The sequence below is a fragment of the Symsagittifera roscoffensis genome, chromosome 1, assembly GCF_963678635.1.
Source record: "Symsagittifera roscoffensis chromosome 1, txSymRosc1.1, whole genome shotgun sequence".
Classification (NCBI taxonomy): Eukaryota; Metazoa; Xenacoelomorpha; order Acoela; family Convolutidae; genus Symsagittifera; species Symsagittifera roscoffensis.
In genome coordinates this window covers 41868663-41882803 of record NC_087062.1, presented here as the reverse complement: position 1 = coordinate 41882803, position 14141 = coordinate 41868663, and the positions used below count along the sequence as shown (strand labels likewise).

General features: G+C 35.8%; 2 protein-coding genes across 12 annotated transcripts in view; one reads left to right on the top strand and one right to left on the bottom strand.

The window, feature by feature from the left end:
* Window positions 1-14141, top strand: part of LOC134844621 (huntingtin-interacting protein 1-like) — a 477037-nt gene that overhangs the window by 246622 nt on the left and 216274 nt on the right. The window lies entirely within an intron of this gene.
* On the bottom strand, window positions 761-13776 carry LOC134844535 (hepatic sodium/bile acid cotransporter-like). Of its 11 annotated transcripts, none has more exons than XM_063861344.1 (2): window positions 13758-13776; window positions 761-2767 (listed from the first exon to the last, which is right to left on the bottom strand). In XM_063861344.1, exon 2 carries the CDS (start codon window positions 2708-2710, stop codon window positions 986-988), a length of 1725 nt encoding a protein of 574 aa, XP_063717414.1. In that variant the 5' UTR covers window positions 2711-2767; window positions 13758-13776; the 3' UTR covers window positions 761-985. The 11 variants fall into 11 exon arrangements, with proteins under 11 accessions (XP_063717414.1, XP_063717389.1, XP_063717333.1 ...); XM_063861319.1 differs by lacking the exon at window positions 13758-13776 and adding an exon at window positions 13637-13695 and having other exon boundaries at window positions 761-2886; XM_063861263.1 differs by lacking the exon at window positions 13758-13776 and adding an exon at window positions 8047-8966 and having other exon boundaries at window positions 761-4401.

Sequence of the window (14141 nt, the reverse complement as noted above, 5' to 3'; positions counted from 1 at the left end):
AATAAACTAGCAGTTTAAAAGAAACAATCTTTTATGATCGTTTTTCAGATTTGATGGTTTTTTGTAACCAGAGCTTTTCAAGTGATTTGAGCAGATTCAGCAGACGACACGTTGCCAAATAGACCAGGGTCAAAAAAATTTTTCCAGTATTGTATTGAAATAAGTAGGCAAGAGTCATGCGCAAGTTCATCTGTATTTATGCGGCACAGTTTCCATTGCAGCATTGGGGAAGCCTAACATTTGCATAAGCTTCTTAATCTATATTTCATGATAATTTCCACTAAATTTCGACGCTTACTGCAGCGCAAACTATTCAACTTCGAGTACAATTGTTAAGCACTAAATAAGTCTCGATCCGCATCGAATGCTAGAACATGGTGTTTTTTCGACCATATAATGATGCAAAAAATATAATCATCAAAAACTGCTAAAAATTGCTTTTATTTGGTATGAAACGTAATGCAGCAACATTAAGATGAACCAAACTATTTAAAAAACAACACTGAGAGCCGGTTGCTGTGCAAGTAGTACCGAATGTTCCGACCACAATGATTTAGAAAACATCAAAAAGGCAGAAAATTTTTTTTCTATTATCTCAATTTTCTGTCATTTTTTGTTTAAGTAAAGGGTGACTGAATTAGTCGGAAAACAGATGAAATGATGGGTAATAATAGCTAAAAAAAAACAAAGTAAATTCTGTGAGGGGGATCAATTTTTGTCTAATTTAGCCTGAAAACGAAATTAGAGATTATTTTTGGAAGTAGTACAATTCAAGGAAAAACACACCTTACAGCAAAGTTCTTTTTTGAGGGGGTTGGTCGGAACAATGATCTTAACTTATGGCTCCAATATACACATACGTATAACAAGATCATCAGCTTACAGGTTAAATTGATTAGGTTCAATAACCGGTAATACTAGTGGTGATTAATTTGTATTCCACTAAATTGTGAGTTCTCAAAAAATATGATTAGTTGTTCTCGTGTCATACATCGGTGATGATATTTCTCGGATCCAGGCCCAAACACGAATGATGTCGGCTCACCGAATCAGAAGCGACCATCGTTGCAGCTTCCATGAACGCACTTCCTGTCGACAGATTATTAGCGCCTGCCGAGGAGGACAACTGACACTGCCCCCCTGACATCACTGCCAATCGGTCCCTTCGATGCTCCGATGTTCCTGCTGTCATTGACTGGCCTCGCGTGAGGCTGCTTGATTCCCTCCCACTTGGGAACTGTGCGTAATGAGGAAATTGCTGGTACTGTGATTCGTTCACAGCGTGACTACTGCGAACTCCGCTATGCGTGTTATGTCGCAGAGATCCCGAGGTGCCCACCCTCTCCACTCCTCTGTCGCCGCTGTTTTGTGACATCGATAGAGCTGTCATACGCAGATTGTTAGTCATCTCGTACCCCGAGAAGCATACAGATCCATTAGGCAATTGAGGATTCCTGCTTCCATGTCTTGCAGCCACGTGAAGTTGCATGTTAGGCGTATTCGGCACTGAAGCCTGTTGATCATTTCCATCTGTTTCCTTACGTTTCATTCGACTTGATAATGCATGGGAAATGGCAGAGAAGTAGTGTGGTTTGACCCAATGGCCAGATTCCTTCTCCTCCTCCTTATCTGATTCGTCACTCGATTCTTCCCAGTCTACGCACGCCCAGCCGTCCTCTTTCCAATCATCGACTTTTCTCTTAACCCATGTTGCCAGCTGCCAAAAAATTACAAAGAGCCAGCCTTCTATAAACGAAAACAGGCAAAAGAGAAGAGGAACCAGTAAAACATGCCCCACGGCATCGAGTTTAAACGAAGTCGAAATGACTGAAAAAGCGATTGAAGCATTCTGACAGCCGGTTTCGAACCCGACCGTCCTTTTTTGTTTCGCACTGAGGCAGAATAGGGCAGATAGCATATATCCCAGGACAAATCCCAGTATTGGCATAGTTGCAGTTGCTATCCAAATGTGCTTTGAAGCTTCGAGCATCAGTGACCAGTGCATAAACATGAAGAGCAGCATTGAAATAACGATTGCCAGGACACCGGAGAAGGACCCCGTCTGTGCAACAACACCTCGCATGTTGGGATACTTCATAATGAACATGTATCCGGCAGTAACTGGAATCAGAATGAGAAGCAGTGAGAGTAAAATTGAGGCATATGGAATGTCCAGCTCAGTATCCGCAGTCCAACTTCGAGTGTAGAGCCAAAGATTTGCGGGCATCATTCCGAACGCCATAATTGTAGACAGTGTTGTCATTGTGATACTCAACGAGCAGTCTCCGTTGGTGTAGAATGTGACCATATTTGACATGACACCTCCTGGAGAACATGCCATGATCAGAGCTCCTATTGCATGCGCAGCATCCATTCTAAGAATGTGTGCGACTACAAAAGCGACTAGTGGCATGATAACGAATTGAGAAATGAATCCAGCCAGAGGTCCCATTGGTTTCTGTACGTGCTCGCGAATATGTTTCAGCTTCATTTTCGCTCCCATTGCGATCATAATGAGAATCAAAATAAAAATATTGACAGTCGTAAATGCATTTTGTAAAGCGGTGTCTAAATTCTGCGCTGTCATTCCGACCTTCTCAGTTGTTGAGCCTCCAGTGGTTGCAAGATCAGTGACAACACCTTCATTACCATTTTCACCTGATATTGTATCCGGTGCCATGGTCCCCGATGTTTCGTAATTAGCGCTCATTCCGACTGACTGGTATCACTCTTGCATTGACGCGGCAAATAAAATCGCGATGCAGAACTAATAAATGATAAAATTGGAGAAAAAAACTGAAGTAAATTCGGGGCAAAAGATAAACACCAGAACAAGATAAAGGAGGTGAAGTTACAACTTGAGAATTTTCGTCACAGGTTTATTTGCTACCAAATATATTTCAAGTTTTCCACTTTAGTTCACTTTCGTTTATGGCACAGTAGTTGCCCGGAAAAGTGGGCTAAATAGTGGCCGGGAGCATTTGTAAGGTTGTAAATTTAAGATTAAGTGTCCAAAACAATGCCTGGGTACTGGCTGCGGGTTACCTGCTTGGACTCGGTTATAATTGAGCGCAAACTTATTTTGCAATGGAATGGACTTGAACCTATCTGTTAGTTACACTATCTTACTGTCTAATCAAATCGGTAGCAGGTTGAAAAAATAAAGCCAGGTCTAAATTCCTATTCATAGTCAAATCTCTGAGCTAGATAATTTCATGGCTGTTAGTCAACTACGATTATATAATGTGCAAATAAAGCTACTTGACACCGAAATGTGCTTTGCTCTGAAGAACCAGGAGTACCACAATGGATGTCAATCCAATATGAATTTGGACAGAAACGCGTCGACAATACGCTTATTTGTGCTCGGTCATTTTCAATAAAATGCATTACCAGAGCGGGACTTTTATTCACATTCCAGCGGCGGTAAAAACTGAATAGCGGCAAATTTGCTTGAGATGGAATTCTAGTAGGAGCCTGGTGGTGGTATGTGGAATTTATCGCTGATGGTATTGGTTATAGTAATGCCTTTAACTATAATTATTTTTGCGATTATTGCCCTTATTAGAGTGTTATAACTGGCTGAGCTCTGTGAGGAACACACACCACCATACTTGTGTCGCTTCTACACAAAAAATTAAAGCGCGATAAAAAGAACAGAATACCATATCGCATAACTAATGATGCAATATGCGACCTCTGTTTGGCATGATTAGACGCAATGCTAGAACATGGATAGCAATTGCAAGCAAATGGCAACCAGAAAATGGAAAAAAATAGAAAAACTACCAGGTGCACGCAATCGATTACCACCAGATATCCGAGATCCAATCATCATTAGTTCAATCATGAAAAATCAATACTAACAATTAACCCCACCCCTCATTTCATCATCACTACTGCAAACACAATTACCTCGGGATTTTATCGAAGCTCGCAAAACATCATTCATGACTTTGCACTCATCAATTGGAGAAATTTAAAATGAAAGAAGAACCGAAAGAAAGAATTTTGCATAAACCAATCAGATTTGGGAAGTCACAGAACTTAACAGCAAAAACAATTCGTGAAAAATCAGAGAAAATAGCAAACTACAGGGCTTTTGATAGGTTGTAAAATTTCTGCCATTTGGATTTTCTGCCATGAGAACATCCTTTTTCATGAATGATTAAGGTAACAGATTGCTCTACTGTTTTTGTATGAAGATTTCATGTAGATTAGAAGACAATGGAATGGTAGGCTAGTAACCAAGCCCTAAAATAATCCCCCTACTTTTGCTTTGAATAGGCCTAAACGAGTTATATGACTGATAATGATGAGTAGGCGGTACTGAATGAATTGGAAATGCATCAGAATTTCAATCCAGTCACTCTTCAAACTATTAAAACCACAGACACCTTCCTTCAAATAAGACACACTTGAATTAACACGTTGGTCTACTAAATCACAATTGGCGTAGAAACACGCCAACAAAACTACAACAACACATATACAATCAGTTGAAGCATTTCTGCTGACAACCTATCGTATTCAGCGGAGCAAAAACAGCTTCTATTATCTTAAATTACTCCAATGTAAGACAGTCATAGCCCAATGAAGACTACAAATCATCCAAAATTGAAACCTACTTTTTAGAAGTGTATAAATGTTTTGAGCAAGAAAAAATTTAAGCAAAAAATCTATAGCTAAAGCCTCCGAGCACGTTGAAAAATAAAAAAATAAGCAGAGCTTCAAACACAGAAACGAAGCGCAAGTTTGTGATAAAAACAAGTGCGGGATAAAAACAAAAATTTACAAGGGCTGGAAAAAATAATATATATGATATTCAGAATCACGAGAAAAAAAGGATCGAAGGAAGTTTTAAAATCATCAGATTGGCATGAAACACGAGAAGCTTTTTGCTGTGCAAGTAGAACAGAAGGACTCTACAGAAAAAGTAGCGCGTCTGGAAAAAATGTAAATTTTTATTAGCTTAGCAGCGGAATGAATTAAAAATAACTGAATTCGGTATCAATGGCAAGGGCGATTCTGCAATTTTCTCAAGGGGTGAGAGGATTTGCAAAAAATTTTCGAACATTTTCGAACACAGAGTTTTTTTTTCTGCGTGGTAAGATCTAAACAAAAAAAAAATAGGTATGTTCGTCGGTCATAGTCATATAAGCCAATCGAAAAACATTTTCTGTGGAAAAAATGACTAGAAAAACGAAAAAAAAAAATGTAAACAAATTCTAAATTTTCGAACCTTATTTTGACAAACCATATTAGCTCGAAAACATACCAAAAATCAAAAATTTTAAACTAGTATTTTTCAACACTGAGAAAGTTTTAAAATTAGTATAATGTCGTTCGAATCACGACTGAAAGGACTTTAATACGATATAAAACTCGACCCATTCCGATGAATATTTCCTGTACATGATTTTGTGTGGAAGACAAAAAACTAAAACACACCTGAATACAAAGTTTTTCCACAATTTTCAAATGGTCGGAACAAAAAAATTAGAATAATTAGTTAGATTATTATCAGTTCTATTCGGTTTTAAGATTTTGTAGGAACTCGAATCATGGAACTTTTTCACGAAACATCAAAAAAAAATTCGCTGAAATGAATCATTGGAATTGAATTTGTTCACTGTGTAGATATCCTCTTGACTAGAAAGATAGATAGATATACAAAGAGTGTAAAAAGATAGTTTTAGGACAGATGCTGAGTCTAATTTAAATTATTTCATTTGTACGTAAAATTTTGAATTACGATTATTTCGACAATTTTTCTGAAAATTCGAAAGTTGCAGCTACCTTTTCAGCTACGTTTCATCATAGTTACGCTAGTTTGAGCATCGCTACAAAAATTTATAACACCATATAGAACAAATTATAGCTCAAATTCGATAGTCTTATTGTGTTTTAAAAGTTTTAGCGTTTGGACAAATCTCCTGCTAAAACTCTTATCATTGTCTTGTAATGAACGCAAAAAACATGATGACTTCATTTTGCACGTAATACAGCATTAATATTCACCAATTAAAATTGCGATCCCAAAAACCTTCCCGAAAACGTGAGATTTCTACACAAACCATAAAAATAACATTGTTCTTGCCTCTCTATTTTAATGCATTTAAGACTCTATGCCTAATGTTAACACATAGCTTTAGTGCACCGGAATTCTATCACGTATCTTGAATTATGTGCAACATCTGCTATTCCTGTCTACATTCCGATAATAACACTTGATAAACGCAAGCGTAACAATTTAGGAGAAAACTGCAAACCCCACAGCATGAGTCAATTTTATGTTGACAGCAAAAAATGCCAAACAGTAAGAAAAAATGCTAGAAAAGTGCTTTCAAAAAAAAAGTGCTTTCTGTGTAACTAAGCAGACAGACAATAATCTAAATTAGCCAAAATTTTCTTTTTGCTAAAAACAAGTCTCAACTGTGATCGAACTCCCGAACTTTTTCGTCGCAGGCATGAGGGTTACAGCAACTTCGAACAAGTCTCAACCATCGAGCTAGGGAAGCCAAGCTAACAAAAATAAACAGACGGAGGATAGTCCGAAAAAGCACAAAAGCTCTGTTTAAAAAAAAGGACCCCGCCGGATTCAAACTGCAAGCCTTTGCTATCTAGAACTGCTGTTTTACCTCTACACCAGATGGTTGATTGGATTTGAATTTATAATTAACAAGCTGTAACAAAGCCGAAAACATCTGAGCAGAAACATTTCATGCCGAAAAAATTCAAAAAAAGTTCTTGTAAGTCCTTTTTGCCCTCAGAGCACGCAAACGCTCTTAAAATTTTTTTTCGGTCGTAACTGCGCAATTTTTTTTCGGTCGTAACTGCGCTACTAATTCGATATTAATTAGGCCAAAAATTATTAGGCCGATAAAATGAAAAATGAAAAAAAAATTAATAAATCGAGCTGGTAAAATTACAACCTATATGAACAGCAAATTTCAATTCAGCCGGATTTTAAAAAAACTTAAAGCAAGTGCTGTGAAAATTGTTTACAACTAAAAGAAACGATTCTTAGATGTGACAACTGAGCCGACAAAACATAAGCTGACAAATAACAGGCCGAATATTTTTAATCCGAAATATTTACCATCCGAAAAAAGAATTGGTCCTGGTCAGATTAGAACACAAGACCTTTCCCTTCCCGCTTCCCGGGCGTATTCATTACCACCAGGCTAAGAGTACAAGAGAAAATACAAAATAGGAATTCAATATGAAGCAAGGTACATCAGGAGTCCAATGAGTCCTGAAGACAAAGTTGTTACGGGAAAAAAGACTAGTACTCGATAGTAATAGCCTTGCTTATCGCAAGGGCAATTACAAGATAGTGAACAGAAAAGGAAACGACAGAAAAAAAATATAGTTTAACCGCATACGAATAAAATTTGCCATCGAAACTACGCAATATCAAAAAGAAAGTAAATAAAAATGTTCAAAAAACAGACTTGGTAGATTTACAATTCGTGGAAATTAGGAAAACTACGAATCCGACAAAAATTAACATTTTTACGCTGATATACATTTCAAGCTGTTTGACATAACAATGATCAATGCCCACACTGAAACGCTATTGAATGCCAAAACTTCACTTCTGGTAGCTCAAAAAATTGATCGAATACAACCGTTTTTGGTGTATATAAAAATATTTCAGCTGATGAACACAAACAATAATTTCGGTAATCAAATTTTTCTGAAGTCAAAATGAAAATTTGAAACATTACAAAAAAATTTCGTTAAAATTTCGAATTGATAACTACACATTATATCGTTTTAAACTTAAAAAGGCGAATATCCCAAGCTGCAAACATTCATATTTCATGTCCCGACTTCACTTTGGGCTGATCAAAAAGGAAGAAACTGTTTCACGGTGAAGCTGCATCAATACGAATGAAGTGGACTTAAAACTTTGAGAAAAGACGTTGGTGCTCGGAGTGAGTCGAGGTTTTTTACTTTTGCCTAAGCGTCTGTTGCAGTTTGAATGAAATGTTTGCAGGTATTAAAATGCAGTGCCATTCTGAGCAGAAACTAACAAACCTCATTTGCACATGAGCCAGTTATAGCAATGAAGAATAACACGCTGAAAAATCGATAAAGTGTAATACAAAACTTCAAGAAAGATTGAAAACTGATACGCTAGCTAATGAACAAACTGGTACAACAAGCCAGAGAAATGTGGTTTGAAAGGCAAAATTAGAAGCATCTGTACTCAAAGATCTCAGCGGTTCTTTATCGCTTCAAAATTTGAGAAGAATGACTTCTATTTCAACGATAAAGATAGGAATCATGTATTGGAAACCAATCAAAAGGAAGAAATCTTTTCTAATTTTCAGCCGCCGCAAAGCAATAAACGCCAAAACAGAAAAGAGGAGTTTAGAACGTCGAGATTTCGAGAAAGAGCCAGCATTAATGAATCACAAGTAAAACAGTTTTTTACGGATTAAGCAAACCGAAGGGAGAGTAAGACGAGATAATAGGGGATTTGCAGCCGTCTAGTAACGCCTTGCATATTATACAAAGAATCCACTGAGTTAGGCAAGTAACTTCCAATGCAGCCTTGGTAGAAGGATTAAAAATAAATCCTCAATGGTGCGAATTCTCTAAATGAAAACAACACTTTTCGCCTTCGAGGAATTTGGGGAAAAAATGAGGCTCAAAAAAAGCCAGGAAAAAATTATACAAGCAGCCAAGTCCTAATTAGAAGCAAAAAAGAACTTATTCGCTGAAAACTCTCTTAGCAACATTTGATTTAAAGCCAAATTTATGTTAACCTAACCAAAAATGGCAACAAAGAAAAAAAAAATCTCAGCATGAGATTAAATAGCACCACAGACTACTGAATAAATGCAATTTTTCAAAAGTAACTACATTTGAGATCGCAAAAAAACGAGTGACATAAAACCTAAGATAATTTTGGTTCTGATTCGAATCACCTGCTACCGACTGTCTTGAAACTGACAGTGCGGTTCATTATTGAAATAGCCTGCGGATAACATGTCCAGTTAGTGACTGGTGCTAAGTGGTTATGAGATAGAATGAACTGTTCAAACCCTGTCACCTCAGGCTATCACAAATCCAATAAACTAAAATCAATCGCTTGAAACCCTTAATTTCCGAAATCTAGAAAATATATACCAAAGTTGTAAAAAAGGATTGATTTCGTATAAGGAACTCTCGATTTTCAAGCAAAATCAAATTTAAAGCACTTCAGCCGTACTCTCATTAACATTGCCAACAGACAGCTTGAAAAATTTCTATGAACGCAAGGAAACCAAAACAATACTGACCAAAAAAAACTTCGGAACTTCAGACAAAAAATTACATGGCTTATAATCTCTGTGAGTTCTAACTACAAGTTACACTTTTGCTGTTAGATAATGGAATTTGCTTTCATCTAAAAAAGGAAATGAACTAAAATTGAAAAGAAATCAAAATTCAAACCGCGAAAACTTAAAATTGAGCGTAATAAATTTTATAACTTTTCCTGAAAAAAAAGAAACAACACGTCATACATAAGTCTTTTCAATAGCTTCATCGACACTAAAAAGTGCAATGAAGACTTCCAGAACAAACTTAATACCAATGGGTCGAAAACTATTAAAACTTGTTTTTCGCGGGGACAACAAACAGTTCTAGAAAAAGTTCCTTGATGAATCTCAAATTTTCAGCACCATTATAAATTCATATTTATCATATCACTATCAAAATAACAACAAAAAATGATTTCACATAGAGGCGAAGTTGAGCTTCGCACCACTCGCGATCAAATATGAATGACTATCAGAATCAAACGAAAAAAAAATCAAAAAATCGTTTTTGTCAATAGAAATTGCAAGCCCAAAACATCTGGAACAAAATTGCCTACACCATTAGAAACTCAACAACGAGCTTTGAGAATGCTATAAGCAATCCAAGTTTTCGAAAAACAAACTTTCTGCAGAACTAAGCAGACATAAATAAGCAGACAGACAATAATCTAAATTAGCCAAAATTGTTCTTTTTACAAGAAAAACAACTCTCAACTGAAATCGAACTCCCTGGCTTTGTTTTCTCAAGTATGGGGGTTAGAGCAACTTGGAATAAAGATGAAACATCGAGCTACGGGAACTAAGCCGACAAAAATAAGCAGACGGACGACAGTCCGAAAAAGCACAAAAACTCTATAGTTTGTACAGTTTGCGAAAAAATAACCCGGCCAGATTCGAACAGAAAATCTTTACCGTCTCAACCAGTTGTTTTATCTTTAAGCCAGATATGCAGGACGAACGATTGCAAACCCTATGAGGACCCAAACAGCACTCAACTACAGGGCTAGAAATCTCAAATTTTAAAAAAGTCTAAGTTGAGTTTTCTGAAAAACTACAAAGATTTAGGCAGTCATAATTGGATGCAAGGCTCGTTTAAGCTATCTGAAATTTTTTTGAAAAAATTACAAAAGTCTTATCTCGAAAATTACAAGGAATTGAGCCACCACATTTGGAGGCAAGATTCGCGAACTTGGAGAGTGCTCTGACAGCATCCAACTACAGGGTTGGTAATTTCAAGTTTTGTCAATTATTTTGTAATTTGAGTTTTCTGAAAAATGTTGAAAAAAATCAAAAATCGTCGTATCTCGTACACTTAAAAAATTTGATCACTCTAAATTAGAGGCCAAATTCGCAACCCCTTTGGTAACTCCGACAGCATCCTACTATTGGGCTGCTTATTTTAAACTCGTGCAATAACCACTGAATTCAAGCTGGCTGAAATCCGAAAAAAACTTAACCATATAGCCGAAACGTTAAATAGATGATACTAGCGTGTAACGCACCTCCGGTACTCAAAATAAACCGCACATATTGGAAAAAAGACATCCATTATTTGATTGCACTCTGACAGCACCCGATTACAAGGTTCAAAATTACAAAATTCAAGTTTTTCATGTTTTTTATTCAAGTTTTTCATGCAAATTTTGAAGAACCATAATATTTTGTGAAGTTCTTCGAAAAATTTAAAATGAACTACAAAACATCACATCAGGGAAACTAAAAGAAATTGAGCAGTCGCGTTTGGGGGCAAGATTTGCAATTTTTGAGAGAACTCTTATAGTACCCAATTAAAACGTTGGGAAATTCAAACTTTGAGAAACTTCACCTTAAGTTTTCTGCAAAAAATATTTTCTGAGAACATGAAATTTCGAAAACTTTCATGACTTCAACAGTCTTATTTGATGGTAGTGATCATAATCTTTGAAAGTACTCTGACAGCAGACAACTACAGGGTTGGGAACTTCAATTTAATGAATTATTTTGTAATTTATTTTTCAGAAAATTTCCAAAAAATTCACAAAAATCGTCTTATCTATTAAACAAAAAAAGATTTGGGCATTTTGAGATTTTGACATTACAGAATTGCAGGCCGAACGTGCAACCCTAGAGATAACTCTGACTGCCCCCAACTACAGGTTAGGAATTTCAAACTTTGAAAAAAAATTAATTTAATTTTCATGAAAATTTTTCGAAAAAATCACAATGATGTAAAATCGGGAAAACTTTAAGGTTTTGAGCAGTCATATTTGGAGGCAAAATCCGCAACTCCTGAGATTACCCTGACAAAGCCTCACTACATAGATCTTAATTTCAAATTTTGTGAAATTTTTTATATCCAAGTTCTCTGAAATATTTAGAGAAAACCCTAAAAAACGTCAAAATCCTAGAAAACTATCCTAGAAATATTTGACCAGTCATATTCAGCGGCAAGATTCGCAACCCGATGAGAGAACCCTCACAGATTTCAATGACAGGATTGAGATCTTCAAAGTTTTGGAATTTTTCAGCATCTAAGTTTTTTTGAATACTAAGTTTTTTTTGAAACGTCGTATCTCGAATACTAAAAGGATTTGAGCAGTCATATTTAGAGGCAAAATTCGCAACCCCTGAGAGTACTTTGACAGCGCCTCACCAAATTTTCAGAAGAAATAGAAAATATTACATCTTGAAACTCAAAGCACTTAAGCAGTCGCATTCGGACTCAAGATTTTCAAATCCTGAGAGTACCTTAGCAATACCTAAATACAGGGTTAGGAGCTAAAATTTTTTTGAACTTTTTCAAATCTAAGTTTTCTGAAACTTTAAAAAGAAATAAAAACGTCATATTTCAAAACTACGAGATTTGAGCAGTCATATCTGGCGGCAAGATTTAAGACTCCTCGAGAGTATCCTGACAGCACCCTACTACAGGGTTGGAAATTTCAAATTTTGTGAAAATTTTTAAATTTTATGAAATTTTTAAACAAAATCACAAAAAACGTCTATTTCGTAAAAATATTAGGATTTGAGTATTCAAAATTGGAGGCTTAAACGCAACCGCTAGGAAACACTGACAGCATCCCTCTATAGAGATGGGAACTTCAAACTTGGTGAAATTTTTTATATCTAATTTTTCTGAAAAAAATTTTGAAAAAAGAAATCCTAAAAAAACGTCATATCTCGAAAACTGCAAGGATTTGAGCAGCGATAATCAGAGGCAAGATTCGCAACCCCTGAGAGTACTCTTAAAAAATCCAACAACGGGAATGAGATCTTCAACGTTTTGGATTTTTTTTAAATCTAGGTTTTTGAAAATTTTTTGAGAAGTCATAAAAAAACGTCATATCTCGAAAACTACAAGAGTTGAGAAATGAGATTTGGAGGCAAGATTCGCAACCCCTGAGAGTACCAAGACATTACCCAACTACAGGGTGGGAATTTCAAAAATTAGGAAATTTTTCAAAATTAATTTTTCTAGAAATTTTTGAAAAACCTCGAAAATTGCCTATCTCGTAAACTAAAAGGATTTGGTTATTCATATATGGAAGCCAGAATCGCAAAACCTGGGAAAACTCTGGCAACAACCCCCTATTAGGTTGCTAATTTCAAACTTGACGAATTAAACACTAAATTTAATCTGGAAAATCGAAAAAAAAACCTTAACCATAGCAATATACGATATAGCTTAGACGTGAAACAATTCTGTTGTTAAACAGGCAAAAATTATCATGCTTAAACATGGGAGATAGCTGTCAATCGCACGCATTTAAAAATAGTATAGACACATTGAAAAAAAAATCTCAATTCGGACGGATTTTTAAAATGCTAAAAAAATTGCAGGTAAAAATTCTTTATAGCTAAAATAAACGATTCTTAGAAGTGACAACTAAGCCGACAAAACATAAGCAGACAAATAATAGGCCGAAATTTTTTTGAACCGGAAAATTAAAACCGTAAAAAAAACCGGTCCTGGTCAAATTCAAATCCACGACCTTTTCCATTCCTGGCGTATTCGTTACCACCAGGCTAAAAGTGCAAGATACGCTACAAATTTTGATCTCATTAAGAACCAAGGTACCAAAGTTGTGGACAAAGTTGTTTACGGGAAAAAAGTTTAGTACCCGATTGCAATACCCTTGTTATCGCAATGATAATAAAGGCAATGAATAATTGTGCCTGTTTTAATTTTTCTAACCTTTTAGAGCTATGGCACGCGGACAAATTTATCAGAATTATTAAAACCTTTGAAGTCTTTGCACACACTCGTCCAAGAAACTCCAAATGAGAGAAATGCAATTGCTTGCATCTGATAGCAAATCAAAGCGAAAGTAAAAATTGACTATATTTAATTTCCGGCGTTTAATTATCTATGCCTCACTCTTTACTTTCATTTTCGACGAAGTAAAAAAGGGCGTAGGATTGTTAAAAAACATTTTCAACATAAATTAATGGATAACTAACCAATTGTGATCTTAGCCAAAAATGACTTGAAAATGATATTAATTAAATTGGATAGAAGTGGAAAATAATAATCCACCATTCAAACAACACAAGTGTACTTTCAAATTAGACAAACATTAAAAACAGAAGATGACTTGCACCAATATCTGCGACAGTTTTTGAAGATGGGAATTTTTTCAAATTAAAATCCCTTGATGTGAACAACGTCCATGCTTGTTGGCGGTTTCATATCCAATAAAAAACATGAAAAATTATCTTCTTGCTGAAAGCGTTGTGGTCCTTTTATTTAAAAAACTATTCAAGACCACGGAATGGGTTTTATAGAGAGCCCATTGAAACATTTTTCTTGAGGAATTGTTTTTTTTCTATATCAGTCTGGATTGC

Bases quoted from the DNA above. Each gene is read 5' to 3' on its own strand.
- LOC134844535 (XM_063861344.1), bottom strand. From the start codon at position 2,710: ATGAGCGCTAATTACGAAACATCGGGGACCATGGCACCGGATACAATA.